This window comes from Ostrea edulis, chromosome 6 (assembly GCF_947568905.1).
Source record: "Ostrea edulis chromosome 6, xbOstEdul1.1, whole genome shotgun sequence".
NCBI classification, from domain to species: Eukaryota; Metazoa; Mollusca; class Bivalvia; order Ostreida; family Ostreidae; genus Ostrea; species Ostrea edulis.
The window spans coordinates 70687026-70701822 of record NC_079169.1 but is presented as its reverse complement, the minus strand read 5'-3'; the positions used below and the strand labels follow the sequence as shown (position 1 = coordinate 70701822).

At 34.8% G+C, this 14797-nt stretch overlaps 2 protein-coding genes across 2 annotated transcripts in view; one reads left to right on the top strand and one right to left on the bottom strand.

The window, feature by feature from the left end:
- Positions 1-6788, top strand: part of LOC125648050 (isocitrate dehydrogenase [NADP] cytoplasmic-like) — a 9871-nt gene extending 3083 nt beyond the window's left edge. Inside the window, exons 4-12 of the mRNA XM_056140662.1 lie at positions 127-213; positions 1155-1315; positions 1925-2071; positions 2459-2526; positions 3483-3551; positions 3636-3787; positions 4463-4603; positions 4895-5057; positions 6204-6788. Coding sequence (XP_055996637.1) covers positions 127-213; positions 1155-1315; positions 1925-2071; positions 2459-2526; positions 3483-3551; positions 3636-3787; positions 4463-4603; positions 4895-5057; positions 6204-6285 — 1070 coding nt within the window. The 3' untranslated portion in view covers positions 6286-6788. The remainder of the gene's footprint in view (positions 1-126; positions 214-1154; positions 1316-1924; positions 2072-2458; positions 2527-3482; positions 3552-3635; positions 3788-4462; positions 4604-4894; positions 5058-6203) is intronic.
- The window catches only part of LOC125648051 (Parkinson disease protein 7 homolog), a 112306-nt gene that overhangs the window by 25305 nt on the left and 72204 nt on the right, over positions 1-14797 (bottom strand). The gene's annotated exons all lie outside the window — the stretch shown is intronic.

The window sequence follows — 14797 nt, the reverse complement described above, 5'->3', positions numbered from 1 at the left end:
GAGCATTAGATTTTGAATATAATAGATTATTTTAGTATATGTTAAAACCATTGAAATAAGAATGTTTTTTCACATGTTTTATTTTACATTCATCTCTTAACACCTGTATGATTTTATTTTAAATAGTAACCATTGATGCTGCAAATGCCATTAAGAAGTACAATGTTGGAATTAAATGTGCTACCATAACACCTGATGAGAAAAGAGTAGAGGGTAGGTTCTACTTTAATTATTAACTGCAGCTGACAGAAACATTAATGCAAATAGTGGAAAATTAAAATGCTTGTTTATGACCTTAAAATATTCTGGGCATTCAATGACTCCCTTATTCTCCAAATGCTTTGGTGTTTTAGATAAGACCACAAAAGAGGTCTGTATTTGTTTTGTTTTGTTTTGTTTTGTTGTAGTGGGCTCAGACACTTTTTTAAAAAAAAAAATCAGTTCCTGTTTTGCATGGAGTTTTCACTTTGCAAGTCTTAGTGTGGAATGAATTGACATTTTGGAAATAAGAACAAATCTTAATGAAATTAGATTCTAAGTTGATTCACATGTATAAGTGACATGATGAAAGGATATATTATTTTTTATTAACATTAGATTGGTATTATAACATGTCTATTGAAAACAAGCTCACTGCCTGATAGATAGTTATAATAAAATTTAATGATATTGGATAGTTATAATAAAATATAATGATATTGGATAGTTATAATAATATAATGATATTGGATAGTTATAATAAAATATAATGATATTGGATAGTTATAATAAAATATAATGATATTGGATAGTTATAATAAAATATAATGATGTTGGATAGTTATAATAAAATATAATGGTATTGGATAGTTATAATAAAATATAATGATATTGGATGAAAAATTAGATCATTACTTAGCTAGAAAAATAGCCTCCCTTTAGAAGTTACAAGGGAACCCTAACATGTTACAAGAAATTAAAATGCTACCAGTTTAATTGTAAATGAAGAAAAGATATAGTTTGTAGTTTAATCAGTTTTCTGCCATGAATTTTTTTTTTATAATTTAATCATTGAATGGTAAATGAAGAAAAGTCATAAATAATAATAGCAATTAATTATTTTTCTGTCTTGATAATACCCTATATAGTTTTATTTATGATACATGTAATTTCAGAATTCCATTTGAAAAAGATGTGGAAGTCTCCCAATGGAACAATTAGGAATATATTGGGAGGCACAGTTTTTCGTGAGGCCATAATCTGCCAAAATATCCCACGTCTGGTCACAGGATGGACAAAAAGTATCGTTATTGGACGTCACGCTTATGGAGACCAGGTAACAAGTTTATCAGCAGCAGCCCTGTGTGCACAATTCAAAGTCACAGTGCAAGAGAGGAAAAAGGTGGAAAGCACTTTTATTTCAGCCCCAAAATATAATAGACACAATGGTAGCGAAAATATCATGGTTCTCAAAAGTTAGACACAGTGAACTGAAATTGGTATCTTTTCCTGCCAGATACACTTGTAGATGTATTTCATTTGGATTATGATATAACAAATATGTCAATCACACAGTGAAGTGATCAAAATTGACCCCAAAAAATGTCTTGGCAAGGCAATTTTTTAGTATGGTGAAAGAACTCTTATTCAGCCAGTGAATTTCACTTCTCAGGACAAGTTCTACTTCATCCTTTATAGGACACTCTACATTGCAGCATGGAATTGTTTTTTCTCATTTCCGAAATTGAAGGTATAACAAAACATTTGTCAACCTAGTTCAATGGACAGCATGTGTACTAGGCTTCAGGCAACTGTGTTCCCCAAATTACATGTTGGTCTCAAACCCAGTCAACAAATGTATGATATTATATACATGTATGAGTTTGCATATTAATTTTCATCCAATGCATCATAAGTGAAACTTTTGAATAACTTCTGCTTTTAGTACCGCGCCACAGATTTTGTTGTGCCAGGGCCAGGTAAGCTAGAAATCAAGTTCACCCCAGCTGACGGCGGCCAGGAACAAAATTACAATGTGTTCGACTTCACAGAGACTGGGGGCGTGGCCTTGGCAATGTACAACACAGACAAGGTATCAATTTCAATACCACATCATCAAAACGTTCGATTTGTTTATACAGGTGTCTATTTGTCTTTTCACATAGCCAGATGTGGTTTTAACATATTCCTTCACTGAATATAGTCAATTCAATACATTAATTCCTTAACTGAATATAGTAAAATACATGTACAATACACTACTTCCTTCACTGAAAATAGTAAATGCAAAACACCGATTCCTTAACTGAATAAATTCATTATACTAATTTTAAATACGTATTACCATAAATAGATTTTGCTTTGAATAATTTTTGGATCATATATACATGTACATGCTGTCTTCTCCAAAGAAAATTGTTTTTAAGCTCAAAATTCATACATGTAGATCTCTAATGCGCTTTGTTTATTTCTGTTGCAGAGTATAAGAGAATTTGCCCACAGTTCTTTTCAGTTTGCTCTGCAAAAAGAATGGCCGCTATATTTAAGGTAACATAATAGTAGCTTCATGTGACTGTTGTCTCTGATAGTAAATTACACTGGTGTATCTCAGAATTACTTTAGTCTCGTCATGTATATCTCAAAAGCCCCTCAGTCTCGTGATGTGTATCTCAGAAGCTCCTCAGTCTCATGATGTGTATCTAGAAGGTCCTCAGTCTCATGATGTGTATCTCAGAAGGTCCTCAGTCTTGTAATGTATATCTCAGAAGGTCCTCAGTCTCGTGATGTGTATCTCAGAAGCTCCTCAGTCTCGTGATGTGTATCTCAGAAGCTCCTCAGTCTCGTGATGTGTATCTCAGAAGCTCCTCAGTCTCGTGATGTGTATCTCAAAAGCTCCTCAGTCTCGTGATATATATCTCAGAAGCTCCTCAGTCTCGTGATGTGTATCTCAGAAGCTCCTCAGTCTCGTGATGTGTATCTCAGAAGCTCCTCAGTCTCGTGATATATATCTCAGAAGCTCCTCAGTCTCATGATATGTATCTCAGAAGCTCCTCAGTCTCATGATGTGTATCTCAGAAGCTCCTTAGTCTCGTGATGTGAATCTCAGAAGGTCCTCAGTCTCATGATGTGTATCTCAGAAGCTCCTCAGTCTCGTGATATATATCTCAGAAGCTCCTCAGTCTCGTGATGTGTATCTCAGAAGCTCCTCAGTCTCGTGATGTGTATCAAGAAGCTCCTCAGTCTCGTGATGTGTATCTCAGAAGCTCCTCAGTCTCGTGATGTGTATCTCAGAAGCTCCTCAGTCTCATGATGTGTATCTCAGAAGCTCCTCAGTCTCGTGATATATATCTCAGAAGGTCCTCATTTTTGTAATGAAAACAGATTGCGTGTTATTACTGACAGATCAGCACAATAAAATTGATGATGTTTGGCTTTATAAGGTTTTGCATTATGCACGTACATGTATATAGGTATGTTTTTAAAAATTCAAAACTTTCCTTTAGCACAAAGAATACGATTCTGAAGAAATACGATGGAAGATTCAAGGATATTTTCCAAGAAATTTATGAACGGTAAGTTTGTGCAACAATGGTACAGTGCATGTATGTGTGTGTACTCAATGAAACACTTACATCGTGGTTGTGATTTTATTTCAGGGACTACCAGAAGGCTTACGAGGAGAAGAAGATCTGGTACGAGCACCGCCTGATTGATGACATGGTGGCTTATGCCATGAAGTCTGAGGGAGGATTTGTGTGGGCCTGTAAAAATTATGATGGAGACGTACAGTCGGATTCTGTTGCTCAAGGTTTGTGCATACAGTGTACAAACTATTATTTATAGTGTATTAGACTGTCTACAAAGTGGGATGTCTCCTTACAACATAGGCATTTTGGAAGATTCATGTCCATAACCTTGACCTTTTTACATCAATAGCATCTCTTATATGCGGGTGATGGGAGACTTTTGGACATGCGGATCCACCTCTCCATCCTTCTTCCCTTCCCCTCTTCTTTCTCTCCTTCCTCCATTCTTTTCGTATGTCCCTCCATTTTCAAACTATCTGGGGTACAATATGACCAAAGAAACTTCCTAGATGAGTTTTTGGTCTTAGTCTCACTTTTGTAGATTGAGCATACAGTGAAAAAGATAAGACCGAGAACAAAATCCTTATGTCCCTAGAGTCTGGCTCTGGAGCCAGAAAACTGAAATTACCATAGTTTTAAGTTTATGAAAATAATATCTGGTGAACAGGTGAGACTTCGATTAGAAGTGAGCTTGTCTTAGTGTTATGGCTTCAGGAGCCTGAATTTGACAGAAAAAGGTGTCAGCTACCACTGATTGTACTTCTAGTGAGTTGTGAGTTTATGTACCTAGTGTTGTACATGTTACTTTTAGTGAGTTGTGAGTTTACATGTATGTACCTAGTGTTGAACTGTTCTATCGCACACCTTACTTACCGGGAGGCTTTTACTGTTGACAGGTTTTGGATCTCTTGGAATGATGACCAGTGTGTTGGTCTGTCCAGATGGTAAAACCATTGAAGCTGAGGCTGCTCATGGAACTGTGACCAGACATTTCCGTCAGCATCAGAAAGGAAACGAAACATCAACAAACTCCATAGGTATAGAGGCCAACAGAATAAATTAGCCAGACAAACACTAGTCTCCTCTCATGTTTGTATACTTTGATCAGTATTATTTGAATTATTGTGAAAATTAACGAGATAGGTCATCATTTGTTGTCCACACAGTTTTAAAGTATGACCTTGCACAATCCTATAACACCAATCTCAAATAAGAATCCATGAATACCACATATTTTCTGTAGCCTTGATTATCAAACTGTGTTAGTATTTAAATGAAAGCTCATCATTCTGAAGTTTGCATCATAAAATTGTGTCTTGTATATGTAGCTTCCATTTTTGCGTGGACTAGAGGACTAGCGCACAGGGCCAAGCTGGACAACAATGACTCCCTGAAGAAGTTCTCCGATGATCTGGAGAAGGCATGTGTAGAGACGATCGAATCTGGAGTGATGACCAAGGACTTAGCCATCTGTATCAAAGGAATGAACAAGTGCGTAGTTAACTGTTATACCATGTAGAAATCTGGGTATGGTTTGCATTAGACGTTTAGTAATGTACAAGTTTTTGGCAAGAATGCAATGTAGTGTAATAAACAGTCAAGTTCATCTTATCTTCTTGGTAAAAAATACACCCTTATGCAGTTTGTCTTCTTGACATCCAAAGGAGATTTCATAAAATTTTCCCAAATAATCAACTGCTTTGAAACAGATCTGAATGATAGAGATTAGAAAAATCACAAGTGATGATCCTTGTCGATGTGAGTTAAATTATTACAGCATCAACATAAAATGAAATTGCAATTTTTAAATTTTCATCCATTTTCTGTTCGACTCCAAAATCTATAGTAGAGGACATTTCTATACCATCAATTAATTAAATAATGTGGCATTTTAAACTTAAATTTAAAGATAATGCTTTCAGAATCAGGGTATGTTCTGCCACCGCTATGTTGATGCCAAGAGCAGATAGTGATCAAATAACAACATAACACCGTCTAGAATTTAATTGTCAATATGAATATATGCAATGAAAGCATCTCAGGACAGGATAAAAAGAACCCACAGTATCTACATATACTATCATAGATTCCCCAACACCATGTTGATGGCCTATATGCAATACTTTCAATATAATCGCCTCAAAAACAATTACACATTATCAGCTCAGCGATCTCTTAAATCACAGGAAATTAACAGATATTTCAAGATGGGTGGTTTCAATTTACACAACAATTTACTAGTAATTAATACAAAGAAGATTATGATAGGGAAATTTACTTGTAAATTAAAGAGGTCCCAAAATAAAAAGGCTCAAAATAAGCAATATTTCAATATAACAGTTTTCAAGTTGAGCTGGTGATTTTTGCATTATTTTACGTCCCATTCAAGAATTCTGCTGGGGTGTAATTTCGAAGGGTAGGATGGATATAAGTTCTGTACATTGAAGCATTATATAAATTGTGTCCTTCATTGTGATTTGAAATTTGTGGGATAGGGGCAACATGAAATCTGTGAAAATTGAGCTCCCATGAAATATAATGATTCCACCCTACACGTACTCATTAATTTTACTTGAGCATTTAACAATTATTTCTTAATGGAGTTAATCCAATTGCATTTTGTTTTGTTTTTTACAGTGTTCAGAGGTCAGACTATCTCAACACATTTGAGTTCCTGGACAAGGTTGCTGAGGTACTGACTCAGAAACAGTCCAGTTGACTAGACAAGGACTCTAGCAAACTATAATATAGGCAAACATAAGGCTTTACATGATCATTGTTAACATTTCTCCCCCTCCTCTTTTTTCTGAATAAAACATATCAGTGTTTGATATACATGGACCTATACATCTAAACAATGAGTGATATCCAGAGTATTAAGAATATTTTGTTTGTGGTTCTTTTGATTAATGTGGGTGTATGATTTTTTGTGTGTTTTAAATCATGTGATTGTATACGATTTATGTCTACAAGTTTTTGAAACATGATTTTGGAGTGATTTTGTAAGTGACCTTACAGGGTAGTTTTTAAAATTTGATAAGAATTTTTTGTTTGTCAAGTCTGTCATTATGTTTAATGTTGGATCTGTATTGAATATTTTAAAAGTATTTTAATTTAATAATAAAAATTAATATATTTTTAACACATAACGTTACCTTTAATGCACTACTTAATTTTATTCTAATACTTTTATAAGCAAATAAAGATTTAAGTTTACTACAAGAATTTTGATCGCTTATGCATTTGGTACTTTACATATGTATGTATGTGTATGCCAGGTCATGAAAAATGACATTTCCTCCTAGATCTCAAAGGACATTAAAGGGACTCAGCAAAAATGTTAATGTCTGTTGTTTAATACAGAGCTCACGATTCTTTGTTATGTAAACAAGGCTTGTGCCATGTTTTTCTTTACATAGGTTAAAAACCCTTGTAAAAGTTTTGTTTAAAGCAGATTTTTCAATTTACAAGTTAATTCTGAACATAATAATTTAATCAGTTTCTAGTGTTTGCCACATTTCATTTTGTTTTAAACATGATTATTTTCTATTATAAAACAATCTATATTTTAGTGAGTGCTGTATCTCATTTGTAACTCAACAACTGACATTTAAATTTTTGCTGACCATTATAAACAAATAAACTTTGAAAATTTTAAGTTCAAATTGTGTCCATGTCCCTTTAATGTAGAAAAATCAGTATATTCACCCAGGGGTGCATGAGCCAAGTTGCATGGGATACATTGTAAAGCCAGGGATGATGTGGTATATTTATAATTGCGAAGAACTAATTTCAGTTTTAAACTTTTCGAGTTACTGTCCAGAAACCATATTTGTATATTCAGTCACTGTGACCTTCACCTTTGTTCTCCAAAATCAATAGGGGCCTTGCTTTGCTGGTATCCAACAATATATCCAAGTTTCATTTGATTCAAATTTTCGAGTTATCCTCCAGAAACCAAAATTCTTTTGGAATTTTAAATCTATTTTCGGTCACTGTGACCTTGACCTTTGACCTATTTTCTCCAAAGTCAATAGGGGTCTTCCTTTACCTGGTACATAACAATATCTTCAAGTATCATTTGATTTGGATTTAAACTTTCTGAGTTATCATCCAGAAACCAAATATTTCTTAAATTTTCATTTTATATTTGGTCACTGTGACCTTGACCTTTGACCTTTTTTCTCCAAAATTAATAGGGGTCTTCCTTTACCTGGTACATAACAATGTCTTCAAGTATCATTTGATTTGGATTTAAACTTTCTGAGTTATCATCCAGAAACCAAATATTTCTTAAATTTTCATTTTATATTTGGTCACTGTGACCTTGACCTTTGACCTTTTTTCTCCAAAATTGATAGGAGTCTTCCTTTCCTGGTACCCCACAATATATCAAAGTTTCATTTGATTTGGATTTAAACTTTCGGAGTTATCATCCGGAAACCAAATTTTCCTGAAATTTTCATTCTATTTTCGGTCACTGTGACCTTGACCTTTGACCATTTTTCTCCAAATTCAATAGGGGTCTTCCTTACCTGGTACCCAACAATATATCAAAGTTTCATTTGATTAGATTGTAAACTTTTCGAGTTATCATCCGGAAACCAATTGTTGACGCCCACCCGCATCACCAAACCAATAGCCGAGTTCAACTTCGTTGCAACTCTGCTAATAAAACTATTTGTCTGCAAAAGATTTAGACAAGAATACAGGTAAATCTGTTCTAAGCAACCTCTCATTAAACAACTTCCAGTCATGTAACCTGAAAAATATTCCTCTCAAGAAATTTTAAAAGTTGTGTTATTTATTTTAAGCAACTACCTTGATTAAGATTCATTTACAAGCATTCTTGCATTGTGTAGATTGATGTTGACATGTAAATAATCCTCAAAGGCAGGCTAGGGCCAACTGTACATATGCTATAAGACAAAGTTTTTTGATATACCACTTGCAAGCCACTGTCATTGAAACAGAATAGAAGATGCAGCATCTGAGGACCGTCAGTTAGAATAATGGCATCCATGGATACCATATATTATATAAGCAATAGTTGTTCTTTACCAATCAATGATGAGGAAAATGTAGGTCAGTTGCAACATCCAGACTGACAAAGAAATATATCCAGAAATGTGCATCTTCCAATGTCAAGGGTTTCTGATCCGCTCCGCTCCACATAAAATTTGTAATTTCACTAGATGGCGCAGTAGTAAACCCGCATATATTCTGCCTGTTTCGTCAAGGGTTTATGTGGAGCGGAGTGGATTAGAAACCCATGACTTGGGAAGATGGAAATGTACAATATGAGCAAGTTCGGTTCAAATTATTTTCCACGATAGATAAGGCGAGATCTGTCCTTAATTTTGTTTTTGCAGACAGATGGATGGGTATCTTGAGATTCCAGTGTACAGTAAAACACACTTATAATGAACATGCTTAAATCGACTATGTTTATTGCGAAGTAATATATAGTGGATTTCTCGTATAAAAGGAAAATAGTGAAAATTTAAATGGAAATAATGAAGTTTGGTTATAATGAACTGTTTTTCGCTGGCTCTGGAGGTTTGCTATAACTGCATTTTACTGTATAACGAAGTTTGGTTATAAGGAACTATTTTTGGCTAGCTATGAAGGTTCGCTCTAACCGTGTTTTACTGTATAACGAAGTTTGGTGATAATGAACTTATTTATACAGGAGATTTGCTATAACTGTTTTATTGTACTAGTAACCTCCATAACTTTGTTGTAGGGGTACATAATTATAAAGGTGGATCTTTTCTTATACCCTCTATAAAAGAGAGTATATGGGGAATATAGGAATATAATTATATCCATCTAAGTCCTTGGTCAAGGTCATTACCAAGGCAGTGTTTTCTACAGATGACTCTGAGCACTTCACATCAGACTTCATACTCAGTAGACTGATGTACATCACAGTACACACTCCAAGCCTTTTAAACTTGTAGTGGTGGTCTCATACTTATCAAAAATGTTGCTTGTGACCAGACGCTGCACCTTATCATGAATGATGATATTGAATTTCTCAACTAGACAGCAAAAGTAGCTCCGAAAAGGGATAGGATCATGACAAGTAGTGCCTCTAGCATTTATAATCAGCAAGCAAAGCATTTCAAGAAAACCAGCATCTATAATTCTGTAACAAAAGTTGGTCCCTGCACTATACTTTAATCAAATATTGGACAATGCAAAATATTTTCTTACTTGGCGATAAACTAAAGTTCTGTGATTTTTATTCATGAGGATATTCCTCATGAATGGTGATTAATCTCATAACTCCTATAAGCAATACAAAATAGAGAGTTGGGCAAACACGAACCCCTGGATATACCAGAGGTGGGATCAGGTGCCTAGGAGGAGTAAGCATCCCCTGTCGACCGGTCACAACCGCCGTGAGCCCTATATTTTGATCAGGTACACTGAGTTATCTGTAATCAAAATCAGTGTGACAAGAATGGCCTAGCGATCGGCATGAAACACGTCAGACAACCCAATGATAGGTTGTATGGCAAACTAGATTGTTATAACGACCATAGAATTTGCAAAATGCTGATTTTAAACGAGAATGTTGGAACCCCTGCACCATCAACTTGTTTGTCAGTAGCCTAATTCGATTTAAAAACTGACCATACGCAGAACAAGCTCTTGCGTATTAATTCAGTTGAGAGATGTAAACACCATATGCAGGTGATAACAGAATATTGCTACATAGATATGGGAAGTTGACAATGGAGAAGTTGAAATCATCCTGTTTATCATAAAGTTGAGTTGTTAGTTTGCCATTAATATCTACTTTCTTTCAATAAAATATCTAAGTATGAAGCAGAAGTGGACAACTCTTTGGTATCTTTTATTTCAAGTTCATTGGCATATATCGAATCGACATATAAATGAAAATTATTATTGTTGATAGATAATACATTGTCGATATATCTAAATGTCGAATTGAAGGCCACAACAAGAGATTTTTTCTTCTGACGTAGAAAGTTTTGAATAATTAAATTCTGCTTCATAGGAATAAAAAAACAGGTCAGCTAACAAAAAAGCACAATTCGTGCCCATGGGTATTCCAACAGACTGTTGGAAGACCTGATTACCAAAGACCACGAAGATATATTGTTCATGAGGAATTCCAGCATATTTTTTATTTGAACTATAGTTAATTCTCAAATTAACCCCACTCAATTCATCGCCATTTTTGTTATAACGCTGCATTTTTCTAAGAACATTTTTCCTATTACTTAAAATTCTCATTAAAACGCCAAATTCGCTATCGCCAATTGCCACGGTATTTTTATTACAAAAGTCTGTATCAAAGTGTTAATTATCTTGATAAACTGCCATGGGTGCACGTGATCAGTGATGCGGGATATTGGTCATTATCGATCTCCAGCGTACACCTGGGCAGAAGGTACCCAGTATGAAATCAACAAGATAATTACTTAATATGAACTGTAATTAAGTCTTGTTTTTACCTCATCGAAAAATATTTCAGTTTAGCGATGGCTTTGCCACGAAAAAGGTTTCTGTTGAATTTCTCAGAAAATAAGCAAATTACTGCATACCATGGAAGCCATCTGAAATGTACACAACAGGAAATCTCCAATTATTTTACTGTTTTATGGGAAAAGTCCATAAAAAGGACAATGGGTGACATTTTCAGTGTAAAGGGTGAAATACTCATTGATCTTCGTCCAGTTAATGGTGGGCTTAGCCTGGTGCCCTGGCTAATGACGGGCTCACCTACCAAGAAACAGCCATTGCAGTGCGCTAAATACCGACACTGGACAAGGTTTTTATGCCCCCGAGATCGAAGATCGGGGTCATATTGTTTTTGTCCTGTCTGTCATTCTGTAATTCTGTCTGAAACTTTAACCTTGCTAATAACTTTTGAACAGTAAGTGATAGAGCTTTGATATTTCACATGAGTATTCCTTGTGACAAGACCTTTCCGTGGGTACCAACATTTTTGACCCCGTGACCTTGACCTTGGAGTTTGACCTACTTTTTGAAAACTTTAACCTTGCTACTACCTTTTGAACAGTTAGTGATAAAGCTTTGATATTTCACATGAGTATTCCTTGTGACCAGACCTCTCCGTGGGTACCAACATTGTTGACCCCGTGACCATGACGTTTGACCTACTTTTTGAAAACTTTAACCTTGCAAATACCTTTTGAACAGTAAGTGATAGAGCTTTGATATTTCACATGAGTATTCCTTGTGACAAGACCTCTCCGTGGGTACCAACATTTTTGACCCTGTGACCTTGACCTTGACGTTTTACCTACTTTTTGAAAACTTTAACCTTGCAAATACCCTTTGAACAGTAAGTGATAAAGCTTTGATATATCACATGAGTATTCCTTGTGACCAGACCTTTCTGTGGGTACCAACATTTTTTACCCTTGACCTTGGAATTTGACCTACTTTTTGAAAACTTTAACCTTGCTACTACCTTTTGAACAGTAAGTGATAGAGCTTTGATATTTCATATGAGTATTCCTTGTGACAAGACCTCTCCGTGGGTACCAACATTTTTGACCCTGTGACATTGACCTTGGAATTTGACCTACTTTTTAAACTTTAACCTTGCTACTACCTTTTGAACAATAAGAGATAGAGCTTTGATATTTCACAAGTATTCCTTGTTACAAGATCTTTCCGTTGGTATTGAACCTTTTGACCTTGACATTAGACCTACTTTAAATTTATTTTTACATTGGTCATAACTTCTAAATGGTAAATATTAGAGCTTTCATATTGTACATGAGCATTTCTTTTGACAAGATCTTTCTACTGGTACCAAGATATTTGCCCTTGTGACCTTGGCCATCTTCGGAATTGGCAATTATCGGGGGCATTTGTGTTTCTCAAACACATCGTTTAAAAATAACTTGAAACATACTGTGTATTTGTGTCTTGTATGTATATTGTTTTGAAATGAAACCTTTTTATTGATAACTACATGTATTTTAAATTTGGAAAAATTAATTATGAGATATTTTTACATTAAGTTTGTACGAAAAAGGAAAGATAACTCTTATATACAAGAAAAGTAACTCTTTCTCCCCAAGATGGCATAAATTCAATTCATTGCCAAATTCGTTATAAAACCATAAATTCACAAGAACAAAAGGTGGTGGTTTATCGAGAGTTGACTGTACTTGTGCGTGAAATCAGAGTGGTGTTTAACAAAGTAATTTTTTGGATGACTGATCACTAGATAGGAATATTTGCGTTTTCCAGTTTTGTTGAAGAAGCAACTGTCTATGATGTCAAAAAGTGTAGCCTTCAATTTATCGTGAGGAATGGTCGTGTAAAGAGTTGAAAAGTCATACGTTTTGATGTTGTTGATTTGAGTAAAGTTTCGTGATTTCAAGTTTACTAAAAGTTCTTTAGAATCCACATTTGATTTGCACCACTTCTGGCATATGTAGTCGCACAGTACGTTTGAAGTTTCTCCTTAACAGCTGTTAATATTTTTGTGAGGAGCAAAGACAGGGGCTTGGTAGAACATTTACTGGATCCAGCAATGTATCTTTGTTGGTAAGGGTTTTTATGAAGTTTCACTAGGAATCCAGTATGGGTATATTTACGGTAATTCATATTCATTCGACCTATTGACTGGGATATTAAATGTGTCTAAAACTGAAGCATGGTTTTGAAGAATTTATTCTTTTGAAAGGGCAGTTGGAGTATAGGTACTTGTATGATTACCAAAAGTGGAAGTAATGCCAAGTTCGTTTAAAATACAGTTGTAATAATGAGCCTTACAAACAATTGTTGTTACAAGCTTTGTCAGCTGGAACCAAAACATATTCCTCATGTAACCTATCCAATTCTTTTTATCACTTCTGGTTTACTAAACACAGAAGGATAGATGGTACATACTTGTGTTTTAATATGTCTAATGCGGGATTTTATTATTCCTCTTAACAAGACCAAGACTCATAGCAGATTCTCAACATTGATGCAATACGTCTGTTTCCATATCAAAGATCAAATGAAACTGGTACTTCACTTTGACCTTAGAAGATTTGGTATTGATAATGAAAATCATGTATCAATATACACAGCAAATCTTTTTTGTTTTGATCTTTAACAACTTCTTGAAATAAAATTCTTCGAAAATCGTATAAAATTCTTTGAAGATCATGTGCATGCAGTGCATGAATATCAAAGTGAGTTATAAGAAATGCACATGAATGATACCGAACAGCAGGGAGTATAGTCGCGCTCTGGGAGTCAAGTTAATGAGAGGTCCGTGGGCCACATCGCTCACCTGGGCCCTGCCAGTGTTCAGCTGTTGGGATTTTAAAATTTCTTTATCAATCTTTATTCCCATGAAAACTGTTGACCCCATATTGTGGCCCGAACCTAGCCCCAATCACACCATAACTGAATTCACACAACACAGATATTCCCCAACACTAATATGACTAACAGGATCTTGCTGTTCCGGATAAGACCAAGGTAATATACGAAGACCCTACCTTAAGAATTCTACATACAAAATATGAAAGTCCATCTTAAATAGTTCAGGAGATATTGAATTGGCAAGATTGGGTCAAACTTCAAGGTCACGAGGTTGAACACCCAAAGTATATCAAGGACTTGCCAAAAAGAATCTATATACAAAATATAAAAGCTTTAAGAGATATTTATTAGGCCAGGTTTTTTTTAAAGAAAGTAAGTAAAAGTCAAAAAATTTTATGATTGTATCACAAGGTCTTGTCATAAAAAGTCTATATACATAATATGAAAGCCTCATCCAGAACAGTTCATAAGATATTCAACAAGTTATGTTTTCTTGAAAGTAGGTCAGATTTGAAGGTGAAAGGTCATAGTATGAAATAAAAGGTCATGCCATAAGAAATCTAATATAAAAAAAATATGAAGATCTGCCTTGAATAGTTCAGGAGATATTGAATAGGTCAGATATTTAACAAGAGGCCCACAGGCCTTATCAGTCACCTGAATACTAGTGAAAAAGTATCACTACTCCCACGGGCTATGAAATCTAGAAAAAAAATTCTGTTCTGAATATCTAAGCTAAATTCTAATGTTCAGCAATAGTATAAAACAAGATGTGTTCTTAAAACCTCACTGCCCTTAAAAGTGCATACACTGATGAAAGGCTTTAAATAATAAGTGTATTAACATTAAAACATCAAAATATATGACTAATTTGGACCCATCCTAAAGTCATAACC